Source organism: Sander vitreus, chromosome 3 (assembly GCF_031162955.1).
Source record: "Sander vitreus isolate 19-12246 chromosome 3, sanVit1, whole genome shotgun sequence".
Classification (NCBI taxonomy): Eukaryota; Metazoa; Chordata; class Actinopteri; order Perciformes; family Percidae; genus Sander; species Sander vitreus.
Genome location: NC_135857.1, coordinates 36,638,438 through 36,655,082, shown reverse-complemented (window position 1 = coordinate 36,655,082; position 16,645 = coordinate 36,638,438). Strand labels below are relative to the sequence as shown.

At 40.7% G+C, this 16,645-nt stretch overlaps 2 protein-coding genes and 1 pseudogene across 2 annotated transcripts; 1 reads left to right on the top strand and 2 right to left on the bottom strand.

Moving 5' to 3' along the window:
• Positions 1-696: 696 nt before the first annotated feature.
• On the bottom strand, positions 697-1,625 carry LOC144515941 (olfactory receptor 2A12-like; annotated as a pseudogene).
• A 1,848-nt stretch (positions 1,626-3,473) lies between these two features.
• On the top strand, positions 3,474-4,412 carry LOC144515940 (olfactory receptor 11A1-like). Its single transcript, XM_078247138.1, has one exon. It carries the CDS (start codon positions 3,474-3,476, stop codon positions 4,410-4,412), a length of 939 nt encoding a protein of 312 aa, XP_078103264.1.
• A 6,638-nt stretch (positions 4,413-11,050) lies between these two features.
• LOC144515939 (olfactory receptor 11A1-like) lies at positions 11,051-11,989 on the bottom strand. Its single transcript, XM_078247137.1, has one exon. The coding sequence runs from the start codon at positions 11,987-11,989 to the stop codon at positions 11,051-11,053; it is 939 nt and encodes a 312-aa protein (XP_078103263.1).
• Positions 11,990-16,645: the final 4,656 nt, after the last annotated feature.

Below are 16,645 nucleotides of genomic sequence, written 5' to 3'. Positions count from 1 at the left end.
ATGACTTTAGGTCATTGTGTCGTCTCATCTCCTTTTTCTCCTGCATCCACCGTGTGTGTCTGTGTGTGTGTGTTTGTGTGTGTGCAAGCGTCAGTCGTGGGGGGTACGGAGCAGTAGCCCCACCCGCTGCAGAGAGCCGACAGCCAGGATGGAAACGGCAGCAACTTCAGCGACTTTTAAATCGTTAAAGTCTACATTGATGTTAAAATGTATCGGACGGTCTGAAATGTTTTGCACGGTCTTTCGCTGTACGTTTTGTTGGTAAATGAGTCACACACGTCTCGTCTTCATATCAAAAACAAGGAAATGATCAACCCATTCTCACTCCCGCTTGGTCATTGGCTCTCAGAGTGCACGTGGGACTGCTGTGATTGGTTGAAGTCGCGGGAAATTTCAGGTTATTGGTCAAATGTGCGGAAAAGTTGCGGTGATTGGTCAAAATTGCGAGTCACATCAAATTCGGGGTGATTGGTTGAATTTGCGTGAATTGGCGCGATCGCGACATCGTGAAATCCTGGAGGGACTGGGGTAGGGAATCCAGAGTTATGAGGTCACTCGCCAAAACACCTGCCCATTTCTCCACTGGTTCTCACAACTAAATTTTTCACAGAAGACTGTTGGTTTTAGTTCTAAATAATTTTTCTACAAATTTATTTATGGGGTTCACCAACCAACAAGATGCTCTTTAACTTTAGTTTACATTTGACCAAAGATAAGACTTTTACATAAGCTACGTATTTTACTCATTTGCAGACCATACATTAAAGGGTTGAAGATCGGTTGGCAGGTCAGGAAGTATAATGACAAAAAAATGCGCAACATCATGGGTACACTGCTCATATCAAACCTGCTCTGTAATATTTCAAAGAAAGAACCAAAAGAAAAAGTTGATCAGAGAAGCGAGGTGAGGTGTGCAGGTACTGACAGCTTTCTGTCTGGTCTGTTTAGAACCAGAAAAACACACTTTAAGGATCTTCATGTAAGTGTAAAGGATTAAAATGAGAGGACCAAAGACTATAAGACAAGTGTAAATGAGTCCATAAATGTTATTGACTCTGGTGTCAGAGCAGGCCAGTTTGACAATAGAGTAGTTATCACAGTAAACCTTGTTAATGATGTTCCCACACAGCTGTAAAGGAACACTCAAAGATATTGTGACAGCAACTCCAACAAATGGGTATAACCATGATAGAGTAATAAGCATGGTAACCTTGGTGGATGTCATACTTGTGTTATATTGCAGAGGATAACAGATAGCAAGATATCTGTCATAAGACATGATGGATAAATTAATAAATTGTATATTTGCATAAGTATACACACAGATAAATCTGCAGGAAACAGAAGGGAGCAGAAACAGTGTGAATGTCAGAGAGGATCTGAACCAGAAGGAATGGAAACAACCCTGTACTACCATGCAGTTCATTTACAAACAGGCTGACCAGAAAAAGGTACATAGGTTCATGTAAGCTTCTGTTCTTACAGATAACCACAATCAGCAATAGATTGGTAGAAATTATTACAGCATAAAAACACATAATGATAGGAAAAAATAAGTATTTAAAGAGCCCAATATCAAAGTATGCACCAAAAGTGAAATATGAAACCTGTGTAGAGTTTTTCATGATCATTTGTTCGGTTCACAACACAACCTTTCAATTCTGCACAGGATGAACAGTTGACATCGTTACATTTTGTAGGAGGTTAGCAGAAATCAAACTAGTTTAAATGTTAAATGTACCCTTATCCTGGACTCACTGTATTAACACACAAGCAGTATTCAGCCTGAAGACAGTAAATACATTAATTATTACAATAACATAGATTCTCCAAACTTACCATTTACCTTATTTAACAGTTAATGAGATTGCATGACTATTTACATTCATGAGCTGTGTAGCAGTCATGCTGTGACTGCTTTGCAACTGAGATGAAACTCTGTCTGCTTCCTTTAAACTCTTCAAGTCAGAGGATGTGATCATCAGCAGTCTGGCCTCATTACCACGGGACACATCTAACTGACGTCTGAACGTCTACTCTGACCATATTAAAAAACAACATTGGTCAGTAATACAAAATATAAGCAAACAAGAATTGATTCTTTCCCATTTCACATGACTGTAGTTGTTAATCCAATAGTCAATCAACAGAAAATGTATGGCTATTTATGATACCGAAGAAATCATTAAAGTCATTTTTCCATATTAATAATAGTATTTAATAATTGAAGTAATATTGTTTATACTGAATATAGAAGATTTTATACAAGAAGCTGCAATACAATGTGATTCAGAATAGATGACAAATACACGTAAAAAGACAAATGAAGAAATACGACCATTAAAACATGTTCTCCTCGAAAAATTCACATTTCTTGGTAGGCAGCGGCGCCTTCTAGTGGCCGTACCAATTATGAGGGGAGCTAAGCAATAATAATGAAAAGGGGTTTTCCTGCATAGAGACATTTTTGGCGCCCCCCAAAGAGGTTTTAGCCAGCGTCAACATTTAATCACCAGCGCAAAAAAGTCTTTGAGTTCCAACTCTACTCTCATCCACAGCTGCTATATTTTAGACATGCGTCTGGCGCTGATAAGCCAGCACTGCATTGTTTTGACTGGACCTGAACGCTCCGCTGTGAAGCAAGGGCTAATGGGATCTAAGTTTTACCGTCCGGAGTAGGGTTGGGTAGCGAAACCCGGTTTCCAATATGGAATGTGTTCCACTTAATGTGTCGACTGAAACTGACGTAAAAATATCACACTTTCTCTGTAGTCTACTGTTGGCTAGCTACCGTAAATTTATGCTACTTTTAAAATGCCATATTTTCCCTCTGGGCTCACTAAAATGGATGTAAAAGCCTTTCTTTGACGTCATTTTTCAGTTTTTCAAGAATCAGTTTAGAAATCGGAATGGTTTTAAAAGTATTGTAAAAATACAAACGATACCCAACCCTAGTCCAGAGTCATTCTGTACCGAACTCTTCCGGTGACTTTACTGCCCCGGGGACCGTTGGCGCAGCGAGGTGAAGCTCTGCTCCTGGATGGAGGAGGAGCAGCTGCTGTCTGGCACAGAGCTCTCAGCCCCCCGCCGAATCAAGTTTAGTTTGGTCTGTTTGGTCTGTTTAGTCTGCGCCAGACAGAGTTTAAAGGAAGCAGACGCAGAGTTTCATCTCAGTTGCAAAGCAGTCACAGCATGACTGCTACACAGCTCATGAATGTAAATAGTCATGCAATCTCATTAACTGTTAAATAAGGTAAATGGTAAGTTTGGAGAATCTATGTTATTGTAATAATTAATGTATTTACTGTCTTCAGGCTGAATACTGCTTGTGTGTTAATACAGTGAGTCCAGGATAAGCGTACATTTAACATTTAAACTAGTTTGATTTCTGCTAACCTCCTACAAAATGTAACATTGTCAACTGTTCATCCTGTGCAGAATTGAAAGGTTGTGTTGTGAACCAAACTCTAATTATGATAAACTCTACACAGGTTTCATATTTCACTTTTGGTGCATACTTTGATATTGGGCTCTTTAAATACTTATTTTTTCTGATTATTATGTGTTTTTATGCTGTAATAATTTGTGCCAATCTTTTGCTGATTGTGGTTATCTGTATGAACAGAAGCTTACATGAACCTATGTACCTTTTTCTGGTCAGCCTGTTTGTAAATGAACTGCATGGTAGTACAGGGTTGTTTCCATTCCTTCTGGTTCAGATCCTCTCTGACATTCACACTGTTTCTGCTCCCTTCTGTTTCCTGCAGATTTATTGTGTGTATACATATGCAACTATACAATTTCATAATTTATCTATCATGTCTTATGACAGATATCTTGCTATCTGTTATCCTCTGCAATATAACACACGTATGACAGCTAACAAGGTTAGTGTGCTTATTGCTCTAACATGGTTATACCCATTTGTTGGAGTTGCTGTCACAATATCTTTAAGTGTTCCTTTACAGCTGTGTGGAAACATCATTAACAAGGTTTACTGTGATAACTACTCTATTGTCAAACTGGCCTGTTCAGACACCAGAGTCAATAACCTTTATGGCCTCATTTACACTTGTCTTGTAGTCTTTGGTCCTCTCATTTTAATCCTTTACACCTACGTGAAGATCTTTAAAGTGTGTTTTTCTGGTTCTAAACAGACCAGACAGAAAGCTGTCAGTACCTGCACACCTCACCTAGCTTCTCTGATCAACTTTTCTTTTGGTTCTTTCTTTGAAATATTACAGAGCAGGTTTGATATGAGCAGTGTACCCATGATGTTGCGAAATCTTTTGTCATTATACTTCCTGACCTGCCAACCGATCTTTAACCCTTTAATGTATGGACTGCAAATGTCTAAAATACGTAGCTTATGTAAAAGTCTTATCTTTGGTAAAACGTTAACTGATGCTTAACAGACCCCTGTCGATACATTATTTGGAAAATGATGTAGAAACTAAGTACTACTACCAGTGGAGGTGTTTTGGCAAGTGACTGGCTAATGATACCTCACCTTTCACCATCCCAGCCCCATACCTCTGGAACTCCCTACCCATACACAGCTGGAACTGAACTGAGCTGGACACATTAAAAGTACTTATCACAGCCTAACAATTTAGATAAGCCTTAAACTGTAACACAATAAAATGTCACCTGCTGTTATTTGCTGGTTTTACTGTTTTACTTGCTTTTAATGTGCTTTATTTTAAAGTATCTTTGAGTACCTTGAAAAGCGCAATATAAATAAAATGTATTATTGTTAATGCAAGGAAATGGATACAGTATAGCATGGCAATATTGTTTGTGGTAATACCAAATTGATACACAGAAGCCAGGTATAGATTATTTTTAAATCCAAATTGCATTTGAGAATTTAACTTTTGGGTACTAGAATAATAAAAGAAAAAGAAAAATTGAAGTGAGATGAATAAACAAAGAAAATGTATCTTTTAAAGATAAAACATATGATGAAAAGGTTTTCCTTTGTGGACATGGTGCCTGTCATAATGTGCATGCCAACTAAAGTTGTGTGACACACTATTTCTTGCATCCAGATACATTTGTATGTACCAAATAAATGGTGGAAACTAATTTTTATCTGTGTGAAGGAAAACAGAAAATTCAGAAGGGGGGCTTTTACATCCGATTCTGTAGAATCTCAAGTAGATTAAGTGTTCATAAACCGCATAATGGCCAAAAAAAGGCCTAAGTGCCACAAAGTAACAGAAAAAAATTTCCGACAGTATGTGACAAATTCTAAAAAGTTATAGACTGTTTCTTTATAATAGGCATACATAAATCACAATCATACTAGGCTAAATATAGGCTACCATCTGGGCCTGCGGCAGAAAAAAAAGACGCAGAGATGTAAGACACCGTGGCCCTCATTTACGAAACAAACGTATGACATAAAACAAGCGTAAAACCGGCGTGCCGTCATTTTCACGTAAAGCTCGGCATTTATCAATATGAATCTCACGTCAAGTTTAAACTCGTGTACGCAAGTTTTGGAGTCAGTGTGGCCTTGCGGTGTAGCATATAATCAGTTTAACAGGAGAAGGAGAAGTCATCAGTTGATCACTTATCAGCAATGGCAGATCTGGCTCTTTTAGAGGACCCCTACGCGCCGGTACAACAGTGCACACGTACGTGCACGGGCCACGGTGGAGTGCTCCATCGGATTGATTAAAGGCAGATGGCTCTGTCTTGCATCAGTGGGGGGGGGACCCTATACATGCCAGAAAAGGTCTGCAACTTTGTTTCAAAAAGGTATAGTGTTATGTTTGGCAATGATATTTAATACAGGATACATGACAATGCACAACATTTTTATTTATTCTTCAGGTTTTTGTTTCTCTTTTAAAGTGTCGTTGATGGCCACAGGTGAACGATTTCTGTCTGCCATTGACTAACATATTTCAGCTTGTTTTTCCAGCCCCTCTGCTGTCAGGAGACAGGGTCGGGGTGGTGGTCCAGCACGGGGGGCGGAGGACACACGCTTTCCCTTACAGCTCTGTACCTTTTTCTGGTCAGCCTGTTTGTAAATGAACTGTATGGTAGTACAGGGTTGTTTCCATTCCTTCTGGTTCAGATCCTTTCTGACATTCACACTGTTTCTGCTCCCTTCTGTTTCCTGCAGATTTATTGTTTGTATACTTATGCAGCTATACAATTTATTAATTTATCCATCTACAACATTTGTTGTACAACTGTTGTTTGTACAAGCAGTTATTATGACTTATATTCACATTTCTTGGTAGGAAGCGGCGCCTTCTAGTAGCCGTACCAATTATGACGGGAGCAAAGCAATAATAATGAAACAGGTTTTTCCTGCATAGAGACATTTTTGCAAACGAAGATAAACCAGAAGACATGACAGGGGAAAACCAACCAGGAAGGGAAGACAATGAACCCACATGAGACAAAGACAGCACAGAGACTAAATACACAAGGTAACGAGGTCGAAACAAGGGACAGGTGACACGAGGGCTCAGGAAAAGGTGAAACACATCAGGGCGGGGCAGACAATCAAAAACATGGGAAAACACAAGGCAGGAAGTAAAACCAGACATAACAAGGGAGAGAGAGAGAGAGAGAGAGAGAGAGAGAGAGAGAGAGAGGCTACTAAATCAACGGTACAGTATGCAGTGTGCTCTTCAACTAAATGGACTTTGGGGTCAAGTGTACTCTGGTTATGGTTAGTGTTGTTATTGTCCTAGGACATCTATTGTAATAGGCGTGGAAATTTTTTGTATTTTGGGCTACAATCAGATCCGTAGTTGAGATAAACCTGATGGTTTGCGGGTAACTGTAGCTTCCGTTGTTGATGTTAGCCACCCTGCTGTAAACACATGCTGTTGAGCTAAGAAGAGGGTTAAAATTCCATCGTAGTCTGGGTAATCATTAGCCTGGATGCCAGCCGAACTTAGCCCCGCCCACAACATTCGAGGATGGGAAGTTCGGTCTGGACTTGATCCGTGGTGGAGCAACTATGCTCGAACAAGATCTGTTCGGACCAATCAAATTGTCAGGGTGGGCTTTATACGATGATGGACAGATGATCAACAGTAACGTAATCAACCACGTCACCAAAGAGCGTTTGGGTTGAATTTGTTTCTGTTAAAAACATTTTGCAGCAGCAGCCCACCGTTGGACCAATTGGACTTTGGGGTCAAGTATACTCTGGTCCGGCCCAGAATCGGATGTAAAAGCCCCCCTCCTGAATTTTGTCGTTTCCCCCATTTATTTGGTGCATACAAATGTATGCAAGAAATAAAGTGTTAGATGCTCAATGTTTCTTGACAACCCTCTGTCCCCCACTCTTAATATGTCTTCCCCCCCCAAAGGCCCATTCTGAGCCAAGACAAATCCTAAAGACGACAAATACACAAAAAAGCGAGACCGAGACAGTCCTTTGAAAAATGGACTCATAGATCATTTGTACAAGCAATAATAACTACCCATATTTATGTTTTGCCAGTGGCCCACTGTTGTGAAATTTTTGCTGCCGCTTCCTTCAAAATATTATAAATTGTCATGAAATCGTAGTGACACAACTGTAGTTGGCATGCAGATTATGACAGGCACCATGTCCCCAAAAGAAAACTTTGTCATCCTCTGTTTTAGCTTTAAAAGATACATTTTCTTTGTTTGTTCATCTCACTTCAATTTTTCTTTTTTCATTTATTATTCTAGTAACCAAAAGTTAAATTCTCAAGTGCAATTTGTATTTAAAAATAATCTATACCTGGCTTCTGTGTATCAATATGGTATTGCCACGAAAAACATCTCCATACAATGGCGTATCCATTTTTTCCCCACCCCTGGCATTAACAATAATAATAATTTTATTTTTTCACTTTTCAAAGTACTTTACTTTAGAGTAATTATGTATCAAAGAATGGACAAAATCACTGGAGTTTATTTAAAAGTTCATTTACTTGCATCAAGTAGAGTCAGTTTAACGGCACTCACAGTTAGTACATTTTTTATTTCTGATCATTTGTTGAAAAGCAAAATCATAGTATGCAAAGAAACACTAAGACTACAGTTTACATCAGCAATTAAACTGATTAAATCCTGCGTTACTTTATACTATTTATAGGGCCAAAATGGAGTGGTTTTTACTTTGTTACATTTTGCAGCATTATCTATACTTTCTACTCCACTACATTTCTACAACATTCCGTTACATTTTCTGATCAGTTTTCCCCCCTGCCAAAACGTCTTCCTGACCGTCACGTTTGTCTCACTAGTGAAGTTTGGTTGCCATCGATATGGGCACCGCCGATCCTTCATCGACTTCCAAGCCGGCTCCGGTGCTCCAGAGCCCGGGCGCAGCGCCGCTGACCCTCGGCAATACAGCCTCCAGTAAAGGTGTTTTTTATTATTCCCGTTTTTAAATCATAGTTGCCATCTATTTCTCTCCATAGCGTCGTTTACTCCTCCACCAGGTAGCGTAAGACACGTTCATATCTTATTTATTTGGCTGGACCTCTTCACATCTCCTCCCCATGTTCGCTGCTTCACACACTTTATTTGCATACTTGCATGGTTAAAGAAAATAAAACCTTAAAATACATCCATGAATAAAACCAACCGCATTCTGATTCTAACAACATATTTCCGTTTTATGCTGGTTAGGATAGGAACTTCTTTTAAATTCCAGCTGGCCTTGTTTGTGGTAGTTAACATCTTCGACTTTTACTAAAGTAAATATGTCTCTGGTTATTTGTACTTTTATTTGTACTGAGACTCAGTACTTCCTCCACCACTGCAATGTAAGTCATCTGCGACTCCGAAGATTATCTCTTGAAGGCAGTCTCCCGCTTCCCAGGAGGTGCACAGGAAGTGTCATGTCCTTATATGGGAATTTGCGCGCACGTTTTCTTATGCTAATTAGGAACTGGCACACGCTTTCAGTTACGAAGACGTGGGATTCATCAATCCTAAGAACACAGGTGCGAACAATTCTGCCGTTTAAGAACACGTCATGAATCCGATGTAGACTTTTCTTACTTTCTTAAGATCATATTTAAGAGAAAACTTAGGAAGATATTGGTGAATGAGGCCTAGTGTCTTTTTATAAGAATCAGGGAGTAATATTACAAAAGAGATACTGTCTTTATCTCTGGTCAGGCCTGGCGTCTCCTCCACGTGCGCTCTGCCCTCAGGGGCATTCAGTGCTTTTCACAGGGTCAGTGGCTCTCATGATTATCTAATGGGTGACATAAATAGTTTGCACACAGACTTTTATGCAAATAGTTTAACACTAAAATGAAGTAAGCATCACTTTTGTAACAGTACTCAAAGACACTTTACAATAAAGCACATTAAAAGCAAGTAAAACAGTAAAACCAGCAAATAACAGCAGGTGACATTTTATTTTATTACAGCGTTAAGGCTTATCTAAAGTGTTAGGCTTTGATCAGTAATTTTAATGTGTCCAGAGAGAGAGGGGGAGAGAGAGAGAGAGAGAGAGAGAGAGAGAGAGAGAGAGAGAGAGAGAGAGAGAGAGAGAGAGAGAGAGAGAGAGAGAGAGAGAGAGAGAGAGAGAGAGAGAGAGAGGGAGAGAGAGGGAGAGGGAGAGAGAGGGAGAGAGAGAGAGAGAGAGACACAGAGAGAGAGAGGGAGAGAGAGAGAGAGAGAGAGAGAGAGAGAGAGAGAGAGAGAGAGAGAGAGAGAGAGAGAGAGAGAGAGAGAGAGAGAGAGAGAGAGAGAGAGAGAGAGAGAGAGAGAGAGAGAGACACAGAGAGAGAGAGGGAGAGAGAGAGAGAGACGCTCATAAAAGTTAAACCATTTAGAGACCGACAGCCCCGTTATGATTCCCTGATGGTATCTTTATGAAAGATATAGATTGTAATGGGAGGGAACTTCATATCTGCTACCAGCAGCTTGAGCCGTGTGTTGCCAATGCCCAAAGCGGTTTGAAGTATGTTTTTAGATTTTTTATTTGCTCTCACGATCACTCCCACTGCCAGGGCTGCAACTGAAATAAAAGGCTAAAGCAGCGACAGTGTGATCATGGTCAGATCTCGGTCCTGACTGATGGGGAAGTGATATTAATAAGCGTTGTGATTTACACATTTACAGGGTCGTCTATTTTTTTGCCAGCTGTCCTCCTGTTTTAGGAAGCAGCGACTGGATTGGACTGGGAAACCCTGGGATGATTGAACTAGTTAACCAGCGTCGTGACTCAGGTTATACGGGACCACGTGGTTAGGTTAGGTGAAGCCGGGGAACTGAAATCAATCCAGGGCACGTTGATCTGGATTCGTAGTACAGGCCTCTGCTCAGTTCAATGACAGCTGTGTATGGGTAGGGAGTTCCAGAGGTATGGGGCTGGGATGGTGAAAGGTGAGGTATCATTAGCCAGTCACTTGCCAAAACACCTCCACTGGTTCTCACAACTCAACTTCTCACAGATGGTGCTGCTTTTTCTCGAATTTTGAGGAAAGAGAGGCATGGTCCAATGAAGATTAACAAAAAGATTAAATAAGAAGATGGCATGACAAAAACAAGTTTTAACACTACAGCGGACTGAAAAGATGCTTCTCCCTTCTAAGTTTCACCAATATATTCCCTTAAAGTTGTGGGCACTTCCTTGGATGAAAACTCTCTCCATTGGTCCATCGTCGCCCAAAAGAAGGCGTTATTTCCAAATCCATGTGTTTTGAGGTTACTTCTGGTCACAAACAAGATCCTACCATGTGGATGTCAATTATTTTCAAGTTAGTCTTTTGGTCTTAATCTAATCAACAGTCGGCCCCCAGACAGAGACAACAAAAGTTCTTCCTGCCTTGTGAACAAAGAGCTTCCTCCTGTATGCTAAGTGACAGACATGATCCAATTAGCACAATAAGCTGCAGAGGGCAGGATGTTGATTGGGATGCAGTTGACCTGCCTAACTCAGCTGCAGCATACACTGTGACATCAAAACATAAAAGTACACTGATATCAAAGATCAGCATTGTTTTAACTTTTTTAAACTCAACAATGGCCATTATTTCTAGTTTCTACATCATTATCCAAATAATGTATCGACAGGGGTCTGTTAAGCATCAGTTAACGTTTTACCAAAGATAATACTTTTACATAAGCTACGTATTTTGGACATTTGCAGTCCATACATTAAAGGGTTGAAGATCGGTTGGCAGGTCAGGAAGTATAATGACAAAATATTTCGCAACATCATGGGTACACTGCTCATATCAAACCTGCTCTGTAATATTTGAAACAAACAACCAAAAGAAAAGTTGATCAGAGAAGCGAGGTGAGGTGTGCAGGTTCTGACAGCTTTCTGTCTGGTCTGTTTAGAACCAGAAAAACACACTTTAAGGATCTTCATGTAAGTGTAAAGGATTAAACTGAGAGGACCAAAGACTATAAGACAAGTGTAAATGAGTCCATAAATGTTATTGACTCTGGTGTCAGAGCAGGCCAGTTTGACAATAGAGTAGTTATCACAGTAAATTGTGTTAATGATGTTCCCACACAGCTGTAAAGGAACACTTAAAGATATCAAGACAGCAATTGCAAGAAAAGGGAATAACCATATTAGAGCAATAAGCACACTAACCTTGTTAGATGTCATACGTGTGTTATATTGCAGAGGATAACAGATAGCAAGATATCTGTCATAAGACAGGATGGACAAGTTATGAAATTGTATAGCTGCATACGCAAACACACAATAAATCTGCAGGAAACAGAAGGGAGCAGAAACAGTGTGAATGTCAGAGAGGATCTGAACCAGAAGGAATGGAAACAACCCTGTACTACCATACAGTTCATTTACAAACAGGCTGACCAGAAAAAGGTACATAGGTTCATGTAAGCTTCTGTTCATACAGATAACCACAATCAGCAAAAGATTGGCACAAATTATTACAATATATAAAGATACGATAATAATAAAATATAAATATTTGAAAACCCCAGTGTCAAAATAGGCACTTAGTGTGAAAAATGAAACCTGCGTAGCGTTTACCATGATCCTCCTGACTCTGAAAAACAAAAATTATAACATTGTACAAGATAACTTCATCGTGTTACATTTTGTTAAAGGATTTCTGAAAGTTTAGTTAAACCTTTAAATCTTTCTTCAGACTGTGTATAGATAAAGCATTGATCACAAACAGTATTCAATCAACAAACAGCAGAGAAATCAATTCCTCATACTTACCACTCCTCAAGTATGCGTTGTAATACTAAAGGTAAGACATTACACAACAGTTTATGAATCCTAACATTCATCTGCTTCTGTCAGACTGTGAGTCCGTCCTAACTGAGCTGAAACTATGCTTCTGCGTCTTTTAACCTTTTCCAGTGAGGAGACGCCCACAGCAGCAGTCTGACCTCATCATCAGAGCACCTGCTCCTTGTGGCAGTAGGTGCTTGTTTCTAAGTGATGCTTGAAAAAAATAACACATTTCTGTTTTGCACAGCTTCATGAAGCCATAAACATCTCTGGCTCTACCCGGTTTGCTGCTTCCTGTTTGGTGCTGGACGGAGCATTGGTTGTTGACAACGTTCACATGATTTACAGTAACTTTACAGGGTAAGCCCTATGTTCGCACATATTTAAGATTTTTCTTAAAATTAGGCCCTATGTTCCCACATTTCTAGGACATTTTAAAAATGAGGTCTTGTGTTCCTACATTTCCCTTCAATTTAAGCCCTATCCTCCCACAACATTTTTTAGGGTTAGGGGAAGTGAAAGTTATCTTGATGATTTCACCTGGGTTAGGTTAGATTTAAGAGTTAGGGTTAGGGAGATAAAATCTGATACAAATTTATGAAAAAGGAAATGTGGGAACATAGGGCCTAATTTTAAGAGAAATCTCAGAAATGTGGGAACATAGAGCTGTGGGACTATAGGACTGTGGGAACATTGGGCTGTGGGAACATTGGGCTGTGGGAACATAGGCACGCTCCCAACTTTACTAGCAAGACTTCAAACTTTCGATAATATCAAACAGGTCCTCACACTAACAGATCACCTTCAGTCCTGTCTCACTTTGTCAGCAAAGCTACATTTGAGTTAAATATTGATTTTGAATAAGCTCCAGTGGTTAGCATGGTTAGCTCCCATTAGCAGCTGGTGATCCTGAACACGTGGCTAACAGCTAACTGTTAGAACAGAGCTAATCTCAGAGCTAGCTGAAAAGTGTCACTTACCAAAAGTTTGACCTGGAGGAAACATGTCTGCATCACAACACGGGAGGAAGTTAAAGTAAAAAGCTGCTGACACACACACAGAGCAGGAAGTAGGGGGAAAAGGGGAAGGGTGTAATCTAACTGCAAGTTTGTGACATGCCTGTCTGTATCTGGGAGCTCTTTTCAAAATGTGATAAAAACTAGTTACACGTGTCTGCTGTTAAATGGTGCACCTGTTAGAATAATAATAATAAACTTTATTCTGTAGTATTTTTCTTAACAAGGTTGCTGTTGGGAATCTGTTACATTCTGTAACAAACTCAACCAAGACCTGCATCTGTTTTGACTGATACATTGAAAGGGGGTAATAGCAGTAGATTCAGAACATTTATAATGTTGGCCTGGCTACCTGGCGCCCATATATAGAGGTTTACTCCTCGAGGCAGCGGCCACAGTTTCGACTCCGACCTGCGGCCCTTTGATGCATTTCATTCCCCATCTATCTCCCCTTTCATGACTTCAGCTGTCCTGTCAAATAAAGGCTTAAATAGAACATTTAACATGGAAGCTTATTCTGTCATGTTTAACCTGTGCTAGGGCTAAGATTTTTTCTTTGATATTAACTCACATTCAACTTGACAGGAAAACTATTTCCATTTTTCGTACATCAATACATACATTTTTTATCCGATATACTGCTCAAGAGCCTTTCGGAAGCCATTGTACTTGATGTAACACACACATGTTGTTATTGTCCTGTATCTTTAGATGAAAATGAGTGCAGAGTTCATGGCCGATGTGTCGTCTGTGTCACTGCGGTAAGAAAAAAACTTCATGGAAATATGTGAATCCTACCAAAACTTAATGATGCTCAAACACTAACACATATTACGTCAACCAGGTAAAGGTCAGTGACAACTTTATTTCCTCTACAGGCCCAAGATCTTAAACATGTATTACATTGTTTGTGCTACAGTGAGATGTATGGTGAACAGAGAGCAGGCAGTGGGGACTCTGATGTGTCATTTGCTCATGTTTACTGTATCGTTTGACAGTAATGAGCCCTGGCAGATATTCTGTGTCAGCAGCAGCTATTTCCATCTGTACCACAACACAAGGCCAGACCCCAGAGGCGTCTATGGACACTTGGACACTCTGGAGGCTCCAACCAGCTTCACTAACAGGCCAATTAGCACACTCTGCATCATGGGAGGACACTCTGCTGTCGCCATGATTACTGCTGGAAACAGAGCAGTGTTTGTGCTCCTGTGGAGTCCGGTTTGGTTCGGCCCGCTGACCTCCGACTGGGCCTCAGATCCAAAGAAGCGTTGCACACTTGGGAAAAATGTGTTTGGACTCATATTGAAATAATAAACCAATAATGAACTTTACATCATGAAAACTTAAACTGCTGTTTCAGTGTAACAAAGATCAATCAGCGTCTCTTCTTTCTGAGGAGACTCAAGAAGGTCCACCTGTCTCTTCAGATCCTGGTGAACTTCTACCGCTGCACCATTGAGAGCATCCTCACCAACTGTGTCACAGTTTGGTATGGCAACTGCTCTGCCCATGACCGGAAAGCACTGCAGAGGGTGGTGAAAAAAGCAAAAACGTTGAAAAAAAGTGTTTTTTTCAAGATTGATGGGAAGACAACACAAGGGTTAACCTACTAAGCCCCCCCCTGGACAATTTGCACTACCCTACCCCACCCATGCGTTTCTATTTATTTATTTACAAATGTACATACTGTAATTACACCTATACATAGCCATATTCTACTGCTCTTCATACTATTCATCCTATATATACACTTCTTCTTTTTTTTTAAGATTATTTTTTGGGGCTTTTCCCTTTATTATAGTGACAGTGGATAGAGATGAAAGGGGGAGAGAGATGGGGGATGACACGCAGCAAAGGGCCGCAGGTCGCATTCGAACCCCGGCCGCTGCAGGACTCAGCCTACATGGGGCACACGCCCTTACTGGGTGAGCTAGAGGCCGCCCCATATACACTTATTCTTACTACTCTTATGTTACCACACTGCACATAGCTGTACATACTATAAATATCTGTCTATATGGTTCATACAGAATATCCATATTTATTCAGTTTTTTCTTATAATATATTCCGCTAATATTCTGCATATATCTATATTATTCATATTACTATTATTTCACTGCTACTACATTGCACATATCTGTACATGTTGTTCATACATTGTTCATATTACATAGCCATATTTATTCTGCTCTTATAGCACTGCAATATATTTCTTGTCCTGTCTATGCACCACCTGTCTATACATGTATATCACATTGCACTTTTCTGCTCTTTTTGCACTTCTGGTTGGATGCAAACTGCATTTTGCTGTCTTTGTACTTGTATTCGGCACAATGACAATAAAGTTGAATCTAATCTAATCTAATTAAGGGCCATAGCCTGCAGTGGACAGTCAAGGGGAACAGTCTCAATGTCCATTTGTTGGGCCAATTCACGATGCAAAAAATTGTCATCAGCACCAGAGTCAATAAGTGCATCGACAGGGAAACTCCAGGACTGCCACTGGAGGGAGGTCTGGAGCCGAATACGGGGGGGAGAACTCACTGCTTGGCTCACCAAAACTTCTCCCATTAATGATGAGCCGACCCTTTTACCTGGGCAGGAAGAGACAAAATTACCAGCCTCACCACAGTAAAGGCAAGATCGAGCATGAATGAAAGAATGTGGCGTGCACGCTCCTCAGAGGACAATTGTACACGGCCCACCTCCATGGCTTTGGGTTCGGCACTACTCGTAGGGACTCGGGGAGTCTCGGCCGGGAACTCCACCGCCATCTCTGCAATGTTGCGTGATCCCACAACAAACTCTTAGCAGCCTCCTTACCCCATACTGGGTGATCGAAAACCTTTCTCATCTCTGTGGTGAATGCCAAATAGGAATCGCACACAGCTGACTGACTCTCCCATATCGCAGATCCCCAGGAACGGGCAGAAATGATGGTAGAGTTAATCAGGTAAGCGATACGGGATCTATCAGTGGCATAGGGTAGTGGCTGTTGCTCAAAAACTAAAGAACACTGTGTAAGGAAATCGCCACAGGTTCCTACGTTACCACCGTTACGCTCGGGAGTAGGAACAAAAGGCTCTCTAATTTGCGCTGGTGGAGCAAGCAAAGCAGACGGACCGGAGGGAGAGGTGGCTTGCATGCTATGAACGGGGGGGTGTAGCGTTGACTTGAGTGGTTAGGGCAGATACTTGATTCGTGAGGAGATGGACCTGATTGAGAAACATCTGACTGTTATCGGAGATAGTCTTGAATAGTGTATCGTGTATCGTGATTTCAGGGGTGGGCTCTACGTTTGGGTCTGCTGGGTTCATTTTGAGGTCAGATCATACTGATAGGTTTGAATGCTAAACATAACCCAAATGCAGACAGGTTTCCGGGGGAAAGGGGAAGGCAAGTCCAGGTTTCCAGGGTGGAGAACAGGTC

Coding starts and splice junctions, on each gene's coding strand:
- LOC144515940 (XM_078247138.1), top strand. CDS start 3,474: ATGATAAACTCTACACAGGTTTCATATTTCACTTTTGGTGCATACTTT.
- LOC144515939 (XM_078247137.1), bottom strand. CDS start 11,989: ATGGTAAACGCTACGCAGGTTTCATTTTTCACACTAAGTGCCTATTTT.